Source organism: Mirounga leonina, unplaced genomic scaffold (genome assembly GCF_011800145.1).
Source record: "Mirounga leonina isolate KUSES-001 unplaced genomic scaffold, KU_Mleo_1.0 Mir_127, whole genome shotgun sequence".
In the NCBI taxonomy this organism is placed as follows: domain Eukaryota; kingdom Metazoa; phylum Chordata; class Mammalia; order Carnivora; family Phocidae; genus Mirounga; species Mirounga leonina.
Genome location: NW_023270316.1, coordinates 66,615,316 through 66,638,369, shown reverse-complemented (window position 1 = coordinate 66,638,369; position 23,054 = coordinate 66,615,316). Strand labels below are relative to the sequence as shown.

The 23,054-nt window shown below is 34.3% G+C and overlaps 1 protein-coding gene and 1 pseudogene across 7 annotated transcripts in view; both read left to right on the top strand.

The window, feature by feature from the left end:
- Positions 1-23,054, top strand: part of NBEA (neurobeachin) — a 683,633-nt gene that overhangs the window by 105,594 nt on the left and 554,985 nt on the right. For all 7 annotated transcript variants that reach the window (XM_035003560.1, XM_035003559.1, XM_035003554.1 and 4 more), the window contains exons 7-8: positions 2,690-2,809; positions 5,217-5,363. In XM_035003560.1, coding sequence (XP_034859451.1) covers positions 2,690-2,809; positions 5,217-5,363 — 267 coding nt within the window. The remainder of the gene's footprint in view (positions 1-2,689; positions 2,810-5,216; positions 5,364-23,054) is intronic.
- On the top strand, positions 11,299-13,245 carry LOC118009620 (annotated as a pseudogene).

Below are 23,054 nucleotides of genomic sequence, written 5' to 3'. Positions count from 1 at the left end.
TTTTAGTTTTATTTTTAACCACATTTGCCTAACTATCCCACCTACTCACTACTGCCAGTTATTTTCCTAAACTATGAAGATGATCATTTCAATTTCCTGCTCAAAATTCCTGGTGATAACCACATTATGCAAAAACAAAGGTCAATTACTAAAGGTGTCCTACACTTCTCTTTACAAGCTGGTCTTTGTTATTGCAGCTAAATCTAAACACGGAGAAAAGTTTTGTCAGGCCTCTGTGCTGTTATGTGAAGTTTTAGGATTCTTCTGCTTGGAATGTTTCTTTTCCTCCTGTTTACGTAACAGTTTGTATTCATACCTTCAAGCTAAATCTTAAATTTCATTTTACTCTTTTAGTGACTTCTCTGTTAGCCTTCCTTCTCCATTTGTCTTGTCTTTTCCCTCTGCCCTCAGTTGTTTCTTCTTTTGCTCCTGTATCTGTGTTTTAGATATCTGTCATGGTTTTATAATTGTTTTCATGTTTGTTTTTCTGGTGAAACCTCCTTAAGGGTGTGTATGTTATCTTTGTATGCCCACAGTCTGGGGGATACCCGGCATGAAATAGACGCTCAGTAAAATTTTTGAATGAATGAATGACTCTGAGGAATAAATAATGTCAATTCTAGCAGAAAAATATCTCATTGGGGAAATAGTGGATAAAAAAATAAATAGATATTTAGTTAATGCTATCTTATTTATGGGTGCCAAATATGTATTAGGAACTATTCTTTATAGTTTTCATACATTATCAATTATCTGTAATATTCACAGTCACTCCACAAAGTAGGCATTATTATTCCTCCTTTTTTAGACATGAAAGTAGGTCCAGAGAGGCTAAATAATTTGCCAGAAGCCATAGAGCTAGTTACCTGGGAACTCCGTTTATATCTGTATGAATTTAAAGTTTGTACTTTCTAGCCCAGCACACTGAATTATCTCATACACAGGAGAAAGAACTCAATAAATATTTGTTAAATAAGTGCTTTTTTCTATATTAGGTATGGTAGTAACTATAATAATACATCTAATATTATTTATCTTAAACTTGTCTTTGGATAGCTGGAAATCCTCCTCTGTTTATAGACATTTATTTACATGTATTCTGTTTAGAAATTTGAAATTTCTAAAAATCTTACTCCAAAATATAAAGACTGTATTTCCTGTGTTACCTAGATGGCATTCTGGTGGAAAATTTTTAAACTCAGTGAAGGTAGTATAGGTAAATTTGAATTCTTATGCATGTAAACTATAAGATTTTTCTTAAATTTATTTGAAGCTCCCATTTTTATGGCTTCTTTTTCATAATTTTGTAGTATTTAGAAATACGAGTTGTTAAATGACTGACTTTAATGTTTGTTTTTTTTCCCGCTTTTAATCAGGAAAAACATATATATTGCTTTCTGATCAAGTGAAAGATTCAGTTTGCAATGATTAGAGTTAAAGATTACCTAAAATGAAACAACTTTAAAAAAGACCTGTGTTTTAGGGATTAAATAGTTTGACCTGACATTTTATTTTTATAATTGAGGAACAATGTTGTTTGTGTTATTGCCTTCCATGAGTTGTTGAGTGCACTATTTTTATTTTCTGAATCGAAATGAATTAAATTGAATTTTGTTCAAAGTTTTTCAGACACCTTGAAATAACTAGTATTTTAGTGGTTGAGAATTACTACTATAGATTTATGTTTTTTAAAATATACTATATGAAATAAATGAATACTGCTTTTAAGTAACTTGGGAAACAAAGTTTGTATTATATATTTTTATTTTTTGGGGGGGAAACTACGTCTTATTTTCCCTCCTTAACCACTGAAGGCATACTTGTTCAAGTATCTGTAAATTTTTTGAATTTTTTTATATTTTAGAAAAATATTTCTGTATTCTCAGCCTTAGGTTATTAACTTTCAAAAGAGTAAGGGTTGAATCCACAAATTGTTACAGAACTTAAACCATTCTATATCAAAATATACACTTAAAATGCTTTTGGTTGGCCCTAGTAACTACAAAGTTAGAACTTAATATAAACTCATTCCTTGATTCTTAATGTATATTCACACATTATCAAGTTAAAAATATATAATTATTTTTGGACATAATAAATCTAAATTGTGGAATTGAAATCACCTAAATTTTATTATAAATGTTAAAATGTTTGTCCTCTGATGGGTCTTTCCTGACCATGCAATCCAAAGTAGACTTCTAGGTTATTCTTTCTCAGTTTACACTGGTTTTATTTTTTCCCTCATAGTAGTCTTCATTATTCGTCATTTTATATATCTTTACTTGTCTAATCTGTGTCTCTTTCATTATACCATGAATTTCAGGAGAGTTGGACCTATGCTCTGTCTGGTCAAACTTGGTTATTTGTGATGCCTGGCAGAATATACATGTTATTAAATGAATGAACACAAATATATTGTATTTCCATAATATTTGGATCTTGGTATAGTAGAAGGAGTGTCATTCCAGGGTTCAAGGCATTCTAGGTCTGTCTTCATCACAGATTTATTGTTTATGAGTCACTTCTTTCATCTGCAAAATGAGAAATAAGATGGGGAGCTTGAAATAGTAATGTGTAATTATTATTATTCCTTCAAGCATTTCTTGTAGTGTATTATGAATGTTATGATTGCTTTTTTAGACAATAACTAAACATGACATTAAGGTCTTTAATATTTTTTTTATTTAAGTGGTACATGATCAGCATTGTCCACATTTATAATCGATGGAGGAACAGTGAAATTCGGTGTTATGTTAATGGACAACTGGTATCCTATGGTGATATGGCTTGGCATGTTAACACAAATGATGTAAGTTTTTTTTTTTAATTTGTGCTTTAATGTATTTGAGTGTGTGATCTATCATTGTTCATAACATGAATTGTATAATAAAATAGTTTGGTAGAAACTTAATAGTTGTACTTTGAAAGTTTTTTTTCTGTTAAATAAATTTTTAGGTCTTAAATTTAATATAATTAAGTTGCTAAAATAGATAATTAGTGGTGAAAAAAAGGAAAATTGCTCAAAAATTATTAAGTATTAGGTCAAAAACATCTATGCAGTATTCTATTCTTTCTAGAATTTCAAGCAGTAAAAACTGTGTCTTGTACCTTATTTGGATGTGAAAGGAAGACTTTAAATAAAGTGATTAAGTATAACATGTAGTCACTATGTCTAGAACAGAGGGAGGAATGGGCAGAATAATGTTAAGAGATAAGGTTAGATTGACAGCAGAGGGTGAAATCCTGCAGGGGCCTTATATGCAAACACAATACCTGGGCTTTCCCATCTTACCCAGCCTAAAAATCTTTGGAAGGTTTTGAGCAGACAAGTGATGTAATGCTGGTTCATATTTTAAAAATATCCATCAGGCTGCAGTATTGAGAATATTCTGAAGGAAAAAATGACAGAAGGGAGATCAATTAAATGACTTATTTAATAATAACAAACATAATACTAGTTTTGACTAGCCTGTTAGTAGTGAGGGAGGTAATACAGTTGGATTCTGGAGAGAGAATATCTAGAGTTAAAACCTCAAGAACTCTGTTCTGGGCTTTCTCTTGTCATTATCCTGACATGTTAGAACCAAAGTAAAAGATGTTTTCTAGTACCAAAAGTACTTCCAAACCCAATAATATACGAGCATTCCAGTATACCTCGTTTTATAAAAACTTGCCTCTTTTTAACAAAATTCACCTCTCAGTATTGTCCGTATCTCTCCAGACTTTAATTTACTTAAGAGCAGGGTCTCCTTGTTCTCTCTGGTATTCTTTTAAATAGTACTATGTGCAAAGTCCATAGCTTTTTCCCTGAGTCATGGGTTGGAAGAGTACCCCCTGCAGACCATATCTGAACCTTGACCTGTTTTTGCATGACCTGAGAGCTAAGAATCTTTGTTTTGTTTTTCATTTTTAGAGGTTTTTCTTTTTTTAAAGATCCAGACAAAAATCAAAAAAGATTATATGACAGAAACCACATGTGGCTTGAAAAGGTTAGAATATTTACTGTCTGTTCATTTATAGGACAAGTTTGCTTTTTCTGCCCTGGAAACTCATAGTTGGGCCACAGTCAGTAAGTTTTTGAGAATGATTTTGTCAGAATTAGATACACAGATGAAATTCTGCTTCATGTCTGCCTTCCAAAGGGGAGAGTTTTTATTATAGAGTGGAAGAAACCCAAGAGCCTTTGTTGACTGTCACTAACTCTACAGTTATATTTAAAAAGGAAGGAAGGAAGGAAAGAAAGGAGGGAGGGAGAGAAAGAAAGAAAAGAAAGACTTAAATTTTTGAGTTATTTGCAATAGACACCAAAAAATGGAGAGGCCTGGGCAATAACACATATGTACACATAACATCATGCAGTAAATTCTTCAGTTCCTATAGTTTAATTACAGAGTGGGTATTTGATGAGGAGTTTTGGTCTTCATAATTCATTCACAAATATTTTGTCATTCTATTGAGGCACCAAAGGGATACCATACATATTTAATGTCTTGCTTTTTAGTGCTGAGGTGTGGAATAATATGTGAGGATGGGGGCAGGAAACTGGGGTGAGATTTTAAGAAGCAGAGATGGGAAGGGTTTAGGTAAGTGTGGCTTCTTAAGGTCTTCAGCTCTCCAGATGGAGAGCACCATACCATCTACTTTAGGTGGCAGATTTCGGTGATCATTATTTTTTTGCTTCTACATAATGCCTGCTCATTGAAGAGAGGGAAGTGATTTTCATAGGGTCCTTGACTTTGTGTGGAGAAATAGAGTAATATATATCCCTGGTGGAGAAATTAGATAGTTTCAAAAATTAGGCCTTATGTGTTTATGGTTAAAATTTGGAATGGTCATTCTCTGATTCAGATAAAATTTCTCTCTACATGGACAATTGTTAAATTATTAAGAGTTTTAAAATAGTTTTACTTTTGTAAATAAAATTATAAGCACTTTGCCTTTAAGTATAACATTTCTAAAGTGGTTACGTGATTAATGAATACATGATTATTGTTTGATTTGCTTGTCTATAGATAGAAAATATTTAACTGATTTACTTTTTCTAAAAATCTTTAGCTGGCCTTTGTTATTTAAATACTCCATAAAGTCTTAAGTGATGCTTTCTTCCGTTATTATTGTTATATTTTAAGGTATTCATGACAGTGAAGGCAGGTATCCTTAAATATTTTATCATTACAAAATAATACATTGATTTTTTTATGACTTTTTAAAAATAGAGCTATGACAAGTGCTTTCTCGGATCTTCAGAAACTGCTGATGCAAATAGGGTGTTCTGTGGTCAGCTTGGTGCCGTGTATGTATTCAGTGAAGCGCTCAACCCTGCACAGATATTTGCAATTCATCAGTTAGGACCTGGATATAAGGTAGTAATAACTATCTTATTACAAATTCTGTGGAAAGTTTTATGTGAATTCTATGTGAAATGTGATACAATATAACATATAGTGATAATCTTTCTTCAATGTGATTTAAAAGTTGTCTCTGTTTTTTGGAAGTCAGCTGTTATTACAGGTTTCATTTTGTTTCAAAGGTGCTTTTTCTCTTTTTCACTATTTTCCTTTCATGAACTTTGAAAATTCTTTAGACTATTTTCTAATATGAAAGCCATGGCTTTTGTTAACATAATTCTGAAATAATAAATTTTATAAAACCATATTGCTTAATGTGATACTTAAAATCTCAAATTTTGAAATACATAATGAACAAATGAAATGACCATTATTGTTCAAATTAGAGATAATTTGGAAAGAATAAAGATTTAAAAGGAAAATGGTATAAAATCACATGTGGCTGAAATTAATTCAGTTTTAGTTTTTACTTTTGCTCTTCCTTTACAATAGGCAGAGAAGGTCAGTACAGTAGTGAGTATCTGAATTTTGCAAAATCAATTATTTAATATGATTTATCATACTCTTCTGTTTTTTAACTTTCAAAATGAAGACTTATTTAGGCAAGATATTGCATTCACATACATGAATTAGTTTTTAGTGTGCAGTACCCCTGGCTAGGGAAATATGAGTTTTATTTAAATCACATTGGGAGCTGTGACATCCCAAACTGTTTGGAGCTGAGAGAAAATCATGCAGTGTAAGTCAGAGTATTTATAATTCTGAAGAAGTACATGTCTTGCATGGAGGAGCTTTTTTTTTTTTTAATTTAGTGTTTAATCAGTGTGAAGATTGTATTATGAAAAAAGGGGTACTAAAATATTTCTGTTCCCAGTGATTTTAAAATAATCACAATATTAAATGACAATAATGCCATCATTTTTATGTCAAGGTGAAAATACTTGCTACCATCTTTTGTCCGTAGCATTAATTTTACTATCCCTAGAAATGAATTTGTGCTCATATAGCACTTTTTCTTCTGTGCGTCCTTTGGTTTAGGTCCTAGTTCTGCCATGTATTGGATTTGCATAGGAATGTTTCTGTAATTCAGATTTTTGGATTAATATACATTCTGCCTCCTTTTGTGCTTCTTTGGCTTGGCCTAAAATATTTGAAGTGGCTTTCTTCAAGCACTGCCAGAATGATATTAAATGAATCAAATCAATGATGCATAATTAAGATAGAAATGAAGAAAAAACAGATATGCAAACTCTAAATCCAATATGATTGCTACAGTGCAATTTTAGAATTGACGGGAGCTTCCTGGCAGGAAAAAAGAAAAGGACTAAATATAAACAAGTTATGTAATTCTCTTATTTAGAAAGGAGCAAACATTGTCTTGAACCACTTTGCAAACTTAGTAATTTGTCATAATGGCTCTTTCTCATCATAGTCTTTTAGAATAAAAGTGAAAATGAGTAGTAACCCTGTGTCACTGTGTTGTATACACAAATACTCATGGGATAGAGAATGTATTCCTAGCATCCTAACGTAGTCAATAGAGTACCTATATCAAAGTCAGAACTTTTAAAAGATAATACTTCTAAATTTTGGGCATTGCATGAAAAAGTATTAAGTTTTGAAAGTTCCCAGCCTATGGGTATATAGCCCACTGAGCCCCTTGTTTTTTTTTTTTGTTTTTTTTTTTAAAGATTTATTTATTTATTTTAGACTGGGAGAGAGAAAGGCGGAGGGAGAGAGAGTCCCAAGCCAAGTCCTTGCTGAGCGTGGAGCCCCTGAGGCTCAATCTCACGACCCTGAGATCACGACCTGAATCGAAACCAAGAGTCGATGCTCAACCGACTCTGCCACCCAGGTGCCCCCTGAGCCCTGTGTTATTAATGGAAATAGACTGTAAATCCATGGGTGTATATGTATTTTCTCAATATGTAAATATTAAAAATAGAATTACTATCAGGACAGGCATCTGTAAAAATTTTTGATATTGAAGTTGTTTTCTAGAAATTCAGAGAATGAAGGGAAAGAGGAAAGGATACAAATGAAGACAAGGAAAAAAGCTGAAGTGGTTTGCACATAATAGTCTCAATTTTCTTGGGTAAAGTAGGAGGCAGTCACTTCCTATGAGTTGAAGGGGTAGAGAACTGCAGTGGAACTTTTATGGTGTTCAGGATATAATAACTAGTTGACATCTGGCTTAAATCACAGATGAAGCTAGAATTATTAATTGTTATATGATAATGTATTTATAGTCATTGATGCACGTTATATGGAGCTTCCAATAAGTGTAATTGTTGGTATTCCCTATGATTCTGGGCTTAATGTAGATAGCATGTTAACATCTGGGCCCTGAAATAAAATAAATTAATTCCCCCCAAAATAATGTCCTCAAACAATATATACTATGCAGCCTGGCCTGTGTGATTTTGACTTGCTGACCATTAGAGTATTAGGTAATTTTCTTTCTGTGAATTGTCTGGTTTTGAGCAGTATAGCTTGTCAGTGAATATTTTGTACTTAGTTATTTTAGGGAAACAGTAAATAAAAGGGGAGGGTATTACTAATCAAATAAATCATTAGATTTGGAAGTAATTTGTAAAACAACAGAATTTCTCATTGTAACTTTGTCTAGTATAGAAAAATTTACTGTGAGTTAAGTGTATTGTGGAGCTCTATTTGATAGGGTTATTCAGTGTCTACAAGATTATAAAGTCTTATACATACAGTGGCCTTTTGCCATAAACTTGCAAAACAGATTTTAAAGTTTTGATATTTTATAATTGTTATTAGACATTTCCTGATTATCTTATAGCCTCTTGTGGCGAGTAGTTCATCTCCATTGCTAAATTTTTCAATATTAAGTTTTGTGTTTTGTCCTCCATTCAAGAAAATGATAGCCTAATGATTCTTTATCAGTTTATTATATTATGATAAAGATCTAACTGATACAGAGAAAACATATGGAACAGCCTCCAAAATTAAAAATCACTTTGGAGGAGCTCCTGGGTGGCTCAGTTGGTTAAGTGTCTGCCTTCAGCTCAGGTCATGATCCCAGGGTCCTAGGATCAAGCCCCACATCATTGGGCTCCCTACTCAGCAGGGAGTCTGCTTCTCCCTCTCCTTCTGCTCCTCCCCCTGCTTGTGCACGCATTCATGCTCTCTATCAAATAAATAAATAAAAATCATTAAAAAAATCACTTTGGAGGTTTTCTGATACTTGCTTGGATAGGCAAGCTCCTAAGAAAGTGATATTCCCACAATAACCTCTTAAAATTCTGCACATTATACAGAAAACAACTATGTGAGGGCTCTAAAGACTGAATAAATGCCACCAGGTTTTAGAGAGGTGTTAAAACATGAAACAAGTGGTCAGCATGGGCTGAATTCTCCATTTTTTACTCTGATAGTAAAACTTTCTGGCCAGAAAAATTAACGTAAAAAGTACTTGGCCAATCAACATCACATGGAGATTAATGGGCAACCTCAGAAAAGAGACAGCCAGAGAAGAATCTGAATTCTGTATTTTAAAAAAACTCAGCTTGAATCTCTGACCAACTCCTGAAACCATGGTGATCATGACAAACTGATAATAGATTGTAAATAAGGCTTCAAGAATTGAACTGAGATCTGAGATACCATACATAGGAGGTATGACAGTCTGTAATTGTATCTAAGCAAGAAAATGACCGCACGAAACAAAAATACTTTGCAGAACAATATGGTCTCTACAGAATAATTTTCACCATGTCCAGCATATAATCCAAAATTGCTCATCCTATGAAAAGCCAGGAAAATGTGACTTTTTCTCAAGGAAAGGGAAAATCAGCACACGCCAACTCCCAGGTAGGCCAGAATCATGGAATTATTACGTGAGCACTTTTAGGGAGCTATTATAACTAGTGAGGTCAAAAAAATTTGCTTGTAATGAACTGGGAATTATCAGCCACAAAATTTTTAAAAAGTGGAAATTTTAGAACTGAAAAATACATCTGAAGTTAAAAAAGCCACCGTATGGGTTTATTATTAGCAAAATTGATATGATAGAGAAATAAATAATCTTGGATATAGTTTGACAGAACCATTAGAAGAGAGAGAAAAGATTTAGGGGGGAAAGAAGAAAACCATAGAGATGTATGGGGTGGTTTTGAAATGTCATATGCAATGTATAAGAGAAAGGCCCAGAAAAAATATATGAGGAAATAATGGTAGAGAACTTCCCAAATTTCATAAAACAAACAAACAAACAAACTTATATTTATAGATTGAAGGAACTATGTAAACTCCAAGGCAAATAAAGTCAGGGAAACCATAGAGCTGGAGCAGAACCTGTCAACCCAGAATTCTGAAGAAAGAAACTTGGATCATTAAGAATGAATGAATGAAAACATTCAGAATGATAAATATATGCATAAATAAAATATCTTTTCTCTTACTTTCTTTAAAACGTATACTACTGATTAAAGCACAAATTATTATACTTTTATTGGTTTAAAATATACATAAATTTAATATATATGGCAGCTCTAATAGAAGATTCTGGGAGGGGATATAAATGCAAACTTTTCATATTTTAAAAAATATCTGTGGGATATAAAAATACTGACTGAACTTCAATAGCCAAAATGATATTAACAAATTCAAAGTCATATATCTTTTCTTGAAATGTTAAGTACCCAGTATTTAATTTCCCTATGATATATAGACTTCTTTTTGAAATGAAAGATAACATATATTCTACATATACTCAATGGAAAGAAGAAACAAAATAAATTAATGCAAGTTAATGGAGAGAAGGTAAAATAGATATGAGTAAGAGGCATTCATTGATTCATCCATTTATTCTTTTAGTAAATATTATTAAATATTGTTTATTGGCACTGTTATTCTAGATGTTCTGGGTGCTAGGGATATGACAGTGAACAAAACAGACAAAAATCCCTGCCTTTATTGGGGAGAAGGAGAATGTATATTATCATGGGAGGGGACAGACAAAAACCAAAAAAACAGATAGTGTGCTAGATGGTGGTAAGTGCTATGGGAAAAATAAAGCATGTAAAAATGACGGAAAATGGTGGACTGCAGTTTTTATAGAGTGATAGAGGAGATGGCACTAAAGACTTCAAGGAGGTGTAGTTGATGTCAATCAGGTGAATATTTGGGGGAGAGCTTTCAGAGCACATGGGACAGCAAGTATAAAGGCCACTTAATAGGATCTTACTTGATAGGTTAACAAACACTGTGTTTCACTGTGACTAGGATAGAGGGAGTATAGACAAGGCTGATAGCCGTAGAAAATAGTGGAACTTGGTTGGAGTTTTGATAAGCTATACCTAAAATACTCTAAGAGGTCAGGTTTTGCATATATTTTGGAGGTAAAGCCAGTAGCATTTTCTTTCCCTAGGAATGTGCGCTAAAGGTACAAGAGAAGATTCAAAGGTGACCCAATTATTTTAGTCTGAACAACTGAACTGATGGGTTTTTTATTTACTAAGATAGGAAAGATTTGGAAAGACCAAATTTTGGGGAGTAAGGTCAGGGTTTGGTTTTGGACATATGTTTGAGAGGTCAGTTAGACATCTAAATGGAGAAGTGATACAAGCCTGCAGTTTGGTGGGGGGAAGTCTAGGTTGGAGATTGAACTTTAGCATTGGTAGGGTATAGAGAGGATTTAAAGCTATGAGACTGGATTTAGATACCAATGAAGTGAGTTCAGAGATAAAAGATGACTGAGTAATGGCTCCTTGGAAAAGCCAAAGTTTGCAGGTTGTGGAGATGAGAAGGACCTAGTAAGGGAAAATTAGAAGGAGAGCAAGGGAGTAAGAGGAAAATGCCGGAGAACAGGAAAGTATGGTGTCCTGGATGTTTTTAAAGTAAGAGGAGGTGATTAATTTTCAAATGCTTCTGACAGGTTAAGTAAATTCAGGACTGAGAAATGGCTATTGGATTTAGCAGCATGGCGGTCATGGGTGATCTTGATTATCACCTTACAGTTAGTTGAGATGGGTGAAAAGTCTTTTATTTAATGAAGACAGTAGTATTTTTTTTCAGAATTGAAAGAGAAACATTAATTTATGATTGAAAATATAGTTGTTTAGTTTTGCTTGTATCGTTCTAGTACATTGCATAACAAGATTTTCTCTCTCTGCCTTTATAATATTCTGTAACTCCCACTTCCATCGTTTTGTTCTTTTGAAGAACTGTTTATATGTAGCTGTTTTCTTCTGGTCTCCTGATTATTTGCTTTTACTGTAGTATACATTTATTTATGCTCAATATATTTGTAAATAAAAATTTATAGAAAAACCTCTGAGTAATATGTACTTACGTGCACATGAATATGATTATGTAAGCTTTCTCTGCAAAATAGTGAAGCTTTATTTTTAAACTGTCATACTTTAAATGATTTTTCATTTTAGTCAGTATCTTTAGGATACTGACTCAAAGTATGCTACCATTTTTCAAGTTAGTTGCAGTTCTTTTGGAATTGCTTTTGAAGGGTCAGTTTTTAAGTGACACAAGAAAACAGTTCTCATTACTTTAGAGCTATGCTATATTTTTGATAATAGATCGTTTTTGTGACACCTATTAGTTCATCAGACATGGCTTCAAGTTGTTATTCTTTTTCCAAAAATTAAATCCATCCCTTGAGGATGACAGTTTGCCTTCAAAAATGTAATTTAAAATGCTGCAGTGTTCAATCAATAGTGGAAGTGGAGAGCGGATCCCAGAGAGCCCTGAGCAGCTCTCCTGTCCACCTTCTCCTCACCAAGAACCACCACTGCTGCTGCTGGCTCCACTCACCATCACTGCAACCTGGAGCAGTGAGGCCGAGATCTAGCCTCAAAGTGAGCAGCAGCAAGGGTGGCCTCATATTGGCAGTGCCTGAAGAGTCAAGTTCATCACAAGGAAGTTTTTGGGAACAGTAAAATGGTTCCGCGTGAGAAACAGATACGGTTTAATCAACAGGAATGACACCAAAGAATATGTATTTGTACACCAGACTGCCATAAAAAAGAATAACCCCAGGAAGTACCTTTGTAGTATACAAGATGGAGAGCCTGTCGAGTTTGATATCATTGAAAGGATAAAAAGGGTGCAAGGCAACAAATGTTACAGGCCCTGGTAGATTTCCAGTGCAAGGCAGTAAATGTGCAGCAGGCTGTAATCTGCTAAATTATGAACACTATCCATGTTGCAGGGGTCCTCCACGCAATTATTAGTAGGATTTCCAGAATAGTGAGAATGGGGAAAAGAATGCAGGATCAGAAAGTGCTCCTGAAGGCCAGGCCCTAATGCAGGCCATGGTGCCCACTTTACTACGTGTGGAAACCCGATGGGTTTTGACCAGAGTATTCCAACCTTCCTGTGCGGGGAGAAGTGATGGAGGGTGCTGACAACCAGGGTGCAGGAGAGCAAGGTAGACCAGTGAGACAGAATATGCATTGGCGTTATAAATGACCATTCCACAGGGGCCCTCCTTGCCAAAGATAGCCTAAAGAGGATGGCAGTGAAAGAGATAAGGAAAATCAAGGAGATGAGACCCAAGTTCAGCAGCCACCTCAACATCTGTACTGCTACAACTTCAATTACCACAACACAGAAGCCCAGAAAGCCCTAAGTGATAAGATGGCAAAGAGACAAAGCTGCTGGTCCACCAGTGGAGAATTAGTCCCCTACCAAGGCTGTGTAGGGCTGAGTAAATGCAGGCTTACCATCTCTGCTATCATCTTACCATTAGTTTAATCATCCAACAAGAGAAAGTGAATACGAAGTTGCTGCAATAAAAAATAACAGAAGGTTGGAGTTGAAGATTTCAAGTGCTTAATTTTTGTTCATTGACCAGATAATTAAAACTTTCTGCATATCTCTGCAGACTGGAGTTTTTACTATCTTTACCTAAAGACGTCTCTTTTTTGATAATGGCAAACATTTTTTTTTAAAGCCTTGTTTTCCTCAATATACTTATAAAGGTTTTTAAATTGTCTCATATCTGGAAAAGTTGAGATTTTTAAGAACCTCATTTTTAATTTGTAATAAATGTTTACAACTTAAATTGTTTTTCAAAAAAGTCAGCAAACTGCAAGCACCTGTTAATAAAGATCTTTAAAAATGCTGTAAATTCTGAAAATGTTTTTAAAAATCCTAGATATAAGGAATGTTTTCAGTAATAGACATTCTATTATTTCTAAGGTGATTCTTTTGGAAGATATACCACTTGTGATCATATTTGTTTAGCTATATTTGCTTTAAAATATCAAACTCAACACCCAAAGAACAAATGATCCAATCAAGAAATGGGCAGAAGACATGAACAGACATTATTCCAAAGAAGACATCCAAATGGCCAACAGACACATGAAAAAGTGCTCAACATCGCTCGGCATCAGGGAAATCCAAATCAAAACCTCAATGAGATACCACCTCACACCAGTCAGAATGGCTAAAAACAAGTCAGGAAACGACAGACTTGGCAGGGATGGGTAGAAAGGGGAACCCTCCCACACTGTTGTTGGGAATGCAAGCTGGTGCAGTCACTCTGGAAAACAGTATGGCAGGGATGCGTAGAAAGGGGAACCCTCCCACACTGTTGTTGGGAATGCAAGCTGGTGCAGTCACTCTGGAAAACAGTATGGAGGTTTCTCAAAAAGCTGAAAATAAAGCTGCTCTACGGCCCAGCAATTGCACTACTGGGTATATACCCCAAAGATACAAATGTAGTGATCCGAAGGGGTATGTGCACCCCGATGTTTATAGCAGCAATGTCCACAATAGCCAAACTATGGAAAGAGCCAAGATGTCCATCGACAGATGAATGGATAAAGATGTGAGATATATATATACACACACAATGGAATATTATGCAGCCATCAAAAGAAATGAAATCTTGCCATTTGCAACGACGTGGGTGGAACTGGAGGGTATTATGCTGAGCGAAATAAGTCAATCAGAGAAAGACATGTATCATATGATCTCACTGATACGAGGAATTCTTAATCTCAGGAAACAAATTGAGGGTTGCTGGAGTGGTGGGGGGTGGGAGGGATGGGGTGGCTGGGTGATAGACATTGAGTACTGTGAATTGTGTAAGACAGTTGAATCACAGACCTGTACCTCTGAAACAAATAATATATGTTAAAAAAAAAAAAAAAGAAGATGTAGGAAGGGAGAAATGAAGGGGGGGAATCGGTGGGGGAGATGAAACATGAGAGACTATGGACTCTGAGAAACAAACTGAGGCTTCTAGAGGGAAGGGGTTTGGGGGATGGGTTAGCCTGGTGATGGGTATTAAAGAGGGTATGTTCTGCATGGAGCACTGGGTGTTATATGCAAACAATGAATCATGGAACACTACATCAAAAACTAGTGATGTATGGTGATTAACATACATAATAAAAATTTTAAAAAAATCAGTTGTGGGGCGCCTGGGTGGCTCAGTTGGTTAAGCCTCTGCTTTTGGTTCAGGTCATGATCCCAGGGCCCTGGGATTGAGCTCTGCCTTGGACTCCCTGCTCAGCAGGCAGTCTGCTTGTCCCTCTCCACCCCGTCGCCCCCAGATGTGCACTCTCTCTTTCTTTCTCTTGCGTGCTCTCTTTCTCTCAAAAACATAAATAAAATCTTTTAAAAACTCAGGTGTATTACTTTAAAGCTATACTATGTTTAAAATCCTAGAATTTCGGTGAATGGTGAGAAAAGTGTTCTATTTTTCCAGTGACCTGGTTCTACTTCCCCCCACCAATGTAATGCCTTTAGACTTATTTTATTATCCAGTTCATGTAATTTTTACTCACTGGTCTTAAATTAAAATCTGTAATTCCTACAAGGTTTTTATCTAATTATTGAAACATTTTGTATATACTAACATGTTTTTACTCCACCAACTCAGTCTAATTAATGCTTCCTGATGGTCAAGAGGGGAAATGTATAACCTAATTTCATTTCTTCATTATTCAAAGATCTTCAATTGCCGTTTTTAAAATTTCATTATAAACTCATGGATTTAAATGTATTTGAAGTGTTTCAATCTGTAGCCATTACTGTCCTTTTTGAAATTAAAATTGTCCCACCTTTGAGCAATGAATGTCTGTTCCAATTGTCCTTAGTCCCTTGACCTGACCCTGTAGTCTTTGATAGATTTCTTGCTATTTCCCATGATAGTATTTCAGACTCATTCTGAACATTTTGTTGTTTCAGTCCTGGAATCAGCCATTATTCCATGAATCCTTAGTTTTTATTAGTGTGAAATTGAGGACTTTGGTTTAATTTGACCTTCTCTAAGTTAAATCTGTATCTCCTTTTTTCTATATTGAGAATAGTGGTTGTCAAGTGTACAGAGGGTAATAGGATTAGGAAAGCCCATAGTCACATGTACAACAATCTCTGAACAATACTACCAATATTACTCTACTGACATTATTACTGAAAACAGTTAATTTCCTTTGCATATGTTCTCTTCATTCTCCTTGCCATTTTTTAATAGTTTAAGTATGTTATAGGCTGAATTGTATTCACCCCCCAATTTTTATGCTGAAGTCCTAGATCCCAGTAGCTTAGAATGTGACCATATTTAGAGATAGGGTCTTTAAAGAGGTAATTAAACTTAAGTGGCTATTAAGGTGGGTCTTAATTTAATATGAATGGTGTCCTTATAAGAGGAAATTAGGATACAAACATGCACAGAGGGAAAACCATATGAAGATACAGGGAGAAGAGGTTTCAGAAGGAACCAGGTCTGCTGACACCTTGATTTTAGACTTCTAGCCCCCAGAATTGTAAAGAAATAAATTTTTGTTTAAACTACCCAGACTCTGGTACCTTGTTGTAGCAACACTAACAGACTAATACATGGTATTATCTACATTGTGAGTATATGTAGTTATTTCATACTATTCTCAATTTTAAAAATCCCTAGTTGCAGTCCTTTAAGTACTTATATATTTGTTTCATCACATTCCTTATATTGATGTATTTTGGCTATCTGAAGCTCATTCTGTAGTGTATTTCTCTAGAAGGGCTTATGGGAATAGTATTTCTTGAGAACTGCATTTCATTATTAGTTTATTAGGGGTGTTTACACTTGAAAGGCATTTGCCTGCTTTTAAAATCCTTGACTAACCTTTCTTTGAATGTCTTAAATATGTTACTGATTTTCTTCTGGGTTGAAATGTTTTGTTGAAAGTCTGATGACAGTTCTAATATCTTTTCTGTTATCAGGCACTTGTTCTTTTTGCCTACATGTTCAAAGCATTTTTTTTTTCCTTATATCTAGTAATTTTGCTAGATATGTCTTGGTTGTTTGGAGTTGATTTCTCAGATAAGTGGTTTGTACTTTCAGTATGTAGTTTTGCATCTTTTTATATTTTAAGAATTTTTTCTTATATATACTAATTTGTTGCTTCCTTACTTTGGTTTTCCTTTTCAGAGATTTGATTATACATGTTTGATTTTACTTCACTTATCTTTAATATTTGTCCCTGTGTGTGTGTGTGTGTATTCAAATTATTTTTTGGGTTTCTTACTTTTCATTTGAAGGACTCCATTTGTTATTTCTTGTAGGGTGGGTCAAATAGCAACAAATTATCTCCATTTTTATTTTTTTGTGAATGTATTTCATTTTGCTTTCAGATAGCTTTTCTGGATATAAATTCTTGGTTGAAAGTTTTTTCTTTGAGCACTTTGAATGTTTTATTTCACTATGTTCTGGCCTCCCATTTTTTTAGGTGAGAAGTCAACTTTTGATCTTATTGGTGTTCTTTTTTGGGTGAAGAGTCATTTTTCTCATGCTGCTTTTAAGATTGTCTCCTTGTCTTTAGCTTCCAGCATTTTTACTATGATTTTTCTGTTTGTAGATTTCTTTGCTTTTATTTTTCTTTGAGTTCATGGGCTTTCGAAAGTGCAAATTAATGTTTTCCAAAAATTGGGGAAGTTTTCAGTTCATCAAGTTTTTGAATATTTTTCTCTTTTCTCTTTCTTCTCTACTCCTGCTATTCCCATTTTGCATATGTTGGTATACTTAGTTGTTTCCCACATTTCTCTGAGGCTCCAATTTTTCTTTACTCTTTTTTCTTTCTGGTTTTTGGATTACATAATCTTTATTATTTTCATGTGTGCTAATTCTGTCCTCTGTTCAAACCTTTTGTTGAGCACCTGTAGAAAAATTTTCAATTCAGTTACACTTTTCAGCTCTAGAATTTCCATTTGGATTTTTTTTTATAGTATTTCTCTCTTAATTGATATTCTCTATTTAATAACTTTTTTAAAGATTTAGTTACTTATTTCAGTGAGAGAGTGAGTGAGAGAGCACGAGCACAGGGGCAGGGGCAGAGAAAGAGAGAGAAACTCAAGCAGACTCTGTGCTGAGCCCGTGTGGGGCTTGATCTTATGACCCTGAGATCAGACCTGTACCAAAACCAGGAGTTGGACACTTAACTGACTGGGCCACCCAGGCACTCTGATAATCTATTTAATATGACATTGTCATCATACCTACCTTTACTTCTCTAATTATGGTTTTCTTTTAGTTTTTTGAATGTATTTTTAATGGCTACTTTGGAGTCTTTTTCTGTTAAATCTGACATCTGTTTGCTCTCACTGGCAGTTTCTGTTGCCTGCTCTTTTCCATATGTATGGGTTATATTTTCCTTTCTCATTCCATGTCTCTCAATGTCTGGTTGGAGAATGTCCCTGTTTTCTTTTTTCTTTTGAAAAATTATAACAACTTTATGGAAATGTAATTTACATATCATACAATTCACTCCTTTTAAGTGTACAAGTAAATTATTTTAAGTAACTTACAGAGTTGTACAGACATCACCACAATCCAATTTTAGAACATTTCTATCACCCTACATGCCTATTGGCAGTCACTCCTCATTCTCGCCCCCATCCTACTCATACCATTTTATATAACAATTGTGCTTCTGAAAATCCTTCAAGGAATAATTTAGTGAATACTGATATTTATGCATAAGCCTGCTTATTATACCTTAATATATAATTTTGAAATGTTGGAAGTAATCTAAATACTAAAATGGAGTAAATATAAGAAAATTATCATATTTTAATAATATATTATCTTTATAGTCATTTAAATTGCATCATAATTTTAAAAAAACTAAAAATGTTATATTTAATTATGATGTGAGGTTGTTTTGTTCCTACAAACCAAAGTAGGGAATATGATATTTGCATCGTAGACTGAAAAACTTAAGGCCAGTTTTTTTTTTTTTTCAAATAAGAATATGTTTTATTAGACTTATTACATTATATTTCCCAAGATTTTATGACTTCCTAGAGAATATATTAAACATTATTTATTCCATTGTGAGCAATATGAACAAAATGAAAGTAAAGGTTTTGTTCCAGACAATAGAATGTACATACATTTCAGACTTGTTAAAATGCCAATGTGGAAAAGCTAATTACAGTATTTAACAATACATTTGTCAGTATTTCAATCATTATTTTTAGAAAGCAGGTATTCAGGGCGCCTGGGTGGCTCAGTCGTTAAGCGTCTGCCTTCGGCTCAGGTCATGATCTCAGGGTCCTGGGATCGAGCCCCACATTAGGCTCCCTGCTTGGCGGGAGGCCTGCTTCTCCCTCTCCCACTCCCCCTGCTTGTGTTCCCTTTCTCGCTGTGTCTCTCTGTCAAATAAATAAATAAAATCTTTAAAAAAAAAAAAAAGCAGGTATTCAGATCTTAAGCATGATAGACATATAAAAAAAGATAAGAAGAATTAATGACCTGTTTCAGACATTGTTTTAAAAGGATAGTAACCATGAGCCAAACAGAGTGATATCTTAAGTGTTTTCTAGTACTTTTCACTTAAATTCACTGAAGATTATAGGAATGAATTTTATTAGTAATTATTGGTACAAGACTTTCAGCTGGAAAAAGATTTTATTGCTTTAAGTTCAGTGTGTGGTGAAGAACATTGGTGATTTCATATTCATACTTAATGGTTGTGTGTTTCTCAAAGCAACCAACTCTTTTATACAGGTAGTAAGGAAAGGAAAGGGCACAAAAAAGCAAAAAGAAGCAAAAAAGAGCCAAAGAAAGATATTTAAAGACACTGAGAAGTGGTAGGTTTTAGCAGTAGTAGAAAACAAAAGTTTTGTGATGAATTCAATCCAGAAAGAAGATCAAAATCAAAGAAGAAATGGGTATATTTTTAGTCTTAAAAGTATGAGTGTTATATTTTTAGTCTTAAAAGTATGAGTGCAATTAAATATAAAGTGGATGTATATTGTCAAAAAGAGATTAGAAAATAAAAATGCCAAAAAGTTAGAAAAAGATTAATGGATAATTTTATTTTAAATTCTGAATTTTCTCTGAATAAGGAAAAGTCATTTAAAGTCGCTTTAAAATGACTAGAGGAAAAACTGAAGATTCTATTTAGATGAATTTCCTCATACAACTTTAAAATTCAGAGAACATTTGTTAAGTCATTTCTATGCATGGAGCACTATTATAGGCATTATGGAACATGCAAAGCTGTAAATTACCTTTAAGGAACTTATAACCAAGTGAGGGAGAAAAACATCCAAAAAGCTAAAAAGTGAAGTTGGTTGAATTTATAATCATGATACAATCTGAGAACAGTAAGTCCAATGGGATCATGGAAAAGGATTCTGATTATAGGAACTGAGAAGTACTTCATAGAGAAGATAGCTTTAAAACCAGTTCAGGTTCATGAAGCTTCTCAACTTCAACTGATTTTTTTTTTCTGTGGGGATGACAATTAGAATTTGCAAAACAATCTCTTAAAACCTATCTAATTACAAAATTTCTTAATTGAATTTTTATTTGAGTAGAGTTGACACAATGTTATATACATTTTAGGTACACAACATAGTGATTTGACAAGTTTATACATTATGCTATGTTCAGTACAACTGTAGCTACCATTTGTCACCATGCATCACTATTATAATATCATTGACTATATTCTTAATGCTGTGCCTTTTATTTCTGTGACTTATTCATTCCATAACCGGAACCTTTTTTTTTTTTAATTTTTTTATTCTTATATTATCCCTATACATTGCATCATTAGTTTTAGATGTAGTGTTCCATGATTCATTGTTTGTGCATAACACCCAGTGCTCCATGCAGAATGTGCCCTCCTCACTACCCATCACCAGGCTAACCCATCCTCCCACCCCCTTCCCTCTAGAACCCTCAGTTTGTTTTTCAGAGTCCATCGTCTCTCATGGTTCGTCTACCCCTCCGATTTCCCCCCCTTCATTCTTCCCCTCCTGCTACCTTCTTCTTCTTTTTTTTTTTCTTAACATATATTGCATTATTTGTTTCAGAGGTACAGATCTGAGATTCAACAGTCTTGCACAATTCACAGCGCTTACCAGAGCACACACCCTCCCCAGTGTCTATCACCCAGTCACCCCATCCCTTCCACCCCACCCCCCACTCCAGGAACCTTGTATCTGCAGTCCCCTTTACCCATCCTGCTCTCCTCTAGGAACCATCATCTTCCATATCTTGGCTATTATAAATGATGCTGCAATAAACATAGGGTTGCATATATCATTCCAAATTAGTGTTTTCATTTTCTTTGGGTAGATACCCTGTAGTGGAATTACTAGATTACAGGGTATTTCTATTTTCAATCTTTTGAGGACCCACCATACTTGTCTTCTACAGTGGCTGAAAATAAACACAAAAACTCAATGTGAGGCCTGAAAATCATAAAAATCCTTGAAGAGAGCACAAGCAATATTTTCTCTGACATTGGCATTTGCAACATTTTACTAGATATGTCTCCTAAGGCAAGAGAAACAAAAGCAAAAATAAACTATTAGGACTGCATCAAAATAGAAAGTTTCAGCACAGTGAAGGAAAATAACCAACAAAATGAAAAGTCAACCTACTGAATGAGAGAAGATACAAATGATATATCCAATAAGAGATTAATATCCAAAATATATAAGGAACTCATGCAACTCAGCTCCAAAAAAACAATCCAATTAAAAAATGGGCAGAGGACCTGAATAGACATTTTTTCAAAGAAAACATACAGATGGCCAACAGACACATGAGAAGATGCTTAACATCACTAATCATCAGGGAAATGCAAATCAAAACCCCAATTAGGTATCACTTTACACCTTTAAGTCAGAATGGTTAAAATAAAAAGACAAGAAATAAGTGTTGGCTTAATTAATTAATTTAAGAAAACATTCAACCTGATTTCTGATTTTGTCCCATGTTGGAGCAACTGGTACTGAATGTGCCGTACTACTGTAAATAACTATAAATATGGGCAAAATGTACAAAGCATCTGTTTTTGACACTTGTCAATGCACAGCATAGGCCTGAGATCCTTGAGAGTAGGAATATATTTAATATGAGCTTGGTATTCACCCTTGATATCTAGCTGGGGCCAATAAAAATATTTCCCATGTTCTAGCTGTGGAGGCAGCTGAGCTGAGGAGGTTGAGATCAGAATTCAGGGCAGCTTGAAACAGCTAGAATATGTGGAACAGGGAGCAAAAACGGAGCAAGCTGTTGGGGTAGTGGCAGAGGTCTTTCTGTGGGTTTCTTGTGCATTCTTTGCCAAGTATAGAGCTGTACATTTACAGGGGGAGGCTCCATGAGCCCTAGCAGAAAGCAGATGTTAACTAGTAGCAGAAGAGAGGTAGTAGAGGTCACACAATTGTTTGAGACTATGGAGTGTCAGCCCAGTGAGAGGAGGTTTATTTCCATATCCTTCGGCGCTCAGTAATTATTATACAAATGAATGACAGTAGTGATACAGAAATTTTGGAGTTTTACTCTGCTGGGTTATATTTATTTATACATGTGTCCAACCAGATCACTTCTACAAAATATATCTTTTATGATTATATAATATTGATTGCTTTTGCAGTTTAATTTTAAAAATTTCTAGCTTATCGCAGTATCCATTCTTCTAGGCAACTGCATGCATGTTAAAAACTTTTATTGGCATTAGAAGAATGAGTTACATGAAATTGGTTAATATTGGCAAATGATTACTTAATTTGATATAAGTAGTTTCTTGGTATCATTATGTTAAATACTTGTCTTGGATATTGGTTAGTATCAGTGATATGTTTCTTTTATTTAATATTTGAAATATTGTAGTTATAGTGCTGATACTTGGTTATCTGCCATTATCATAATTTTTAAAGATTTGATTGGGTGGGGGCACCTGGGTAGCTCAGTCAGTTAAGTGTTTGACTTCAGTTCACGTCATGATCTCAGGGTCCTGGGATCAAGCCCCATGTCTCAGGCTCTGCACTCAGTGGGGAGTCTGCTTCTCTCTCTCCCTCTGCTTCTGCTTGCACGTGCACTCTCTCTCTCTCTCTCTCAAATAAAGAAATCTTTAAAAAGAAGATTTGATTGGGTGAACAATTATCCACTGTATTGAAGTACTGACTTCATGCACAGAAATTTTCGGTGCTGATCTATTTGCCATTTGTTGACATCTTTGTGACTATAATCTTTTCTTTATATTCTTGCTTATTAAGAGATGGTAATAATGATTGTAGGGCATGCAATTGAATAAAATTCATCAGTATATCAAATATTGATTATTTCAAGGAACTGTTCTAAGCTTTTAGGATTAAAAATGATCAAGCTTATACTCTTTATGAGAATAATTATATCCCTAAATGTTTATAATTGAAAGTTGAAATGTGTACCCAAAAGGAAATATAATGCAAATACTATTA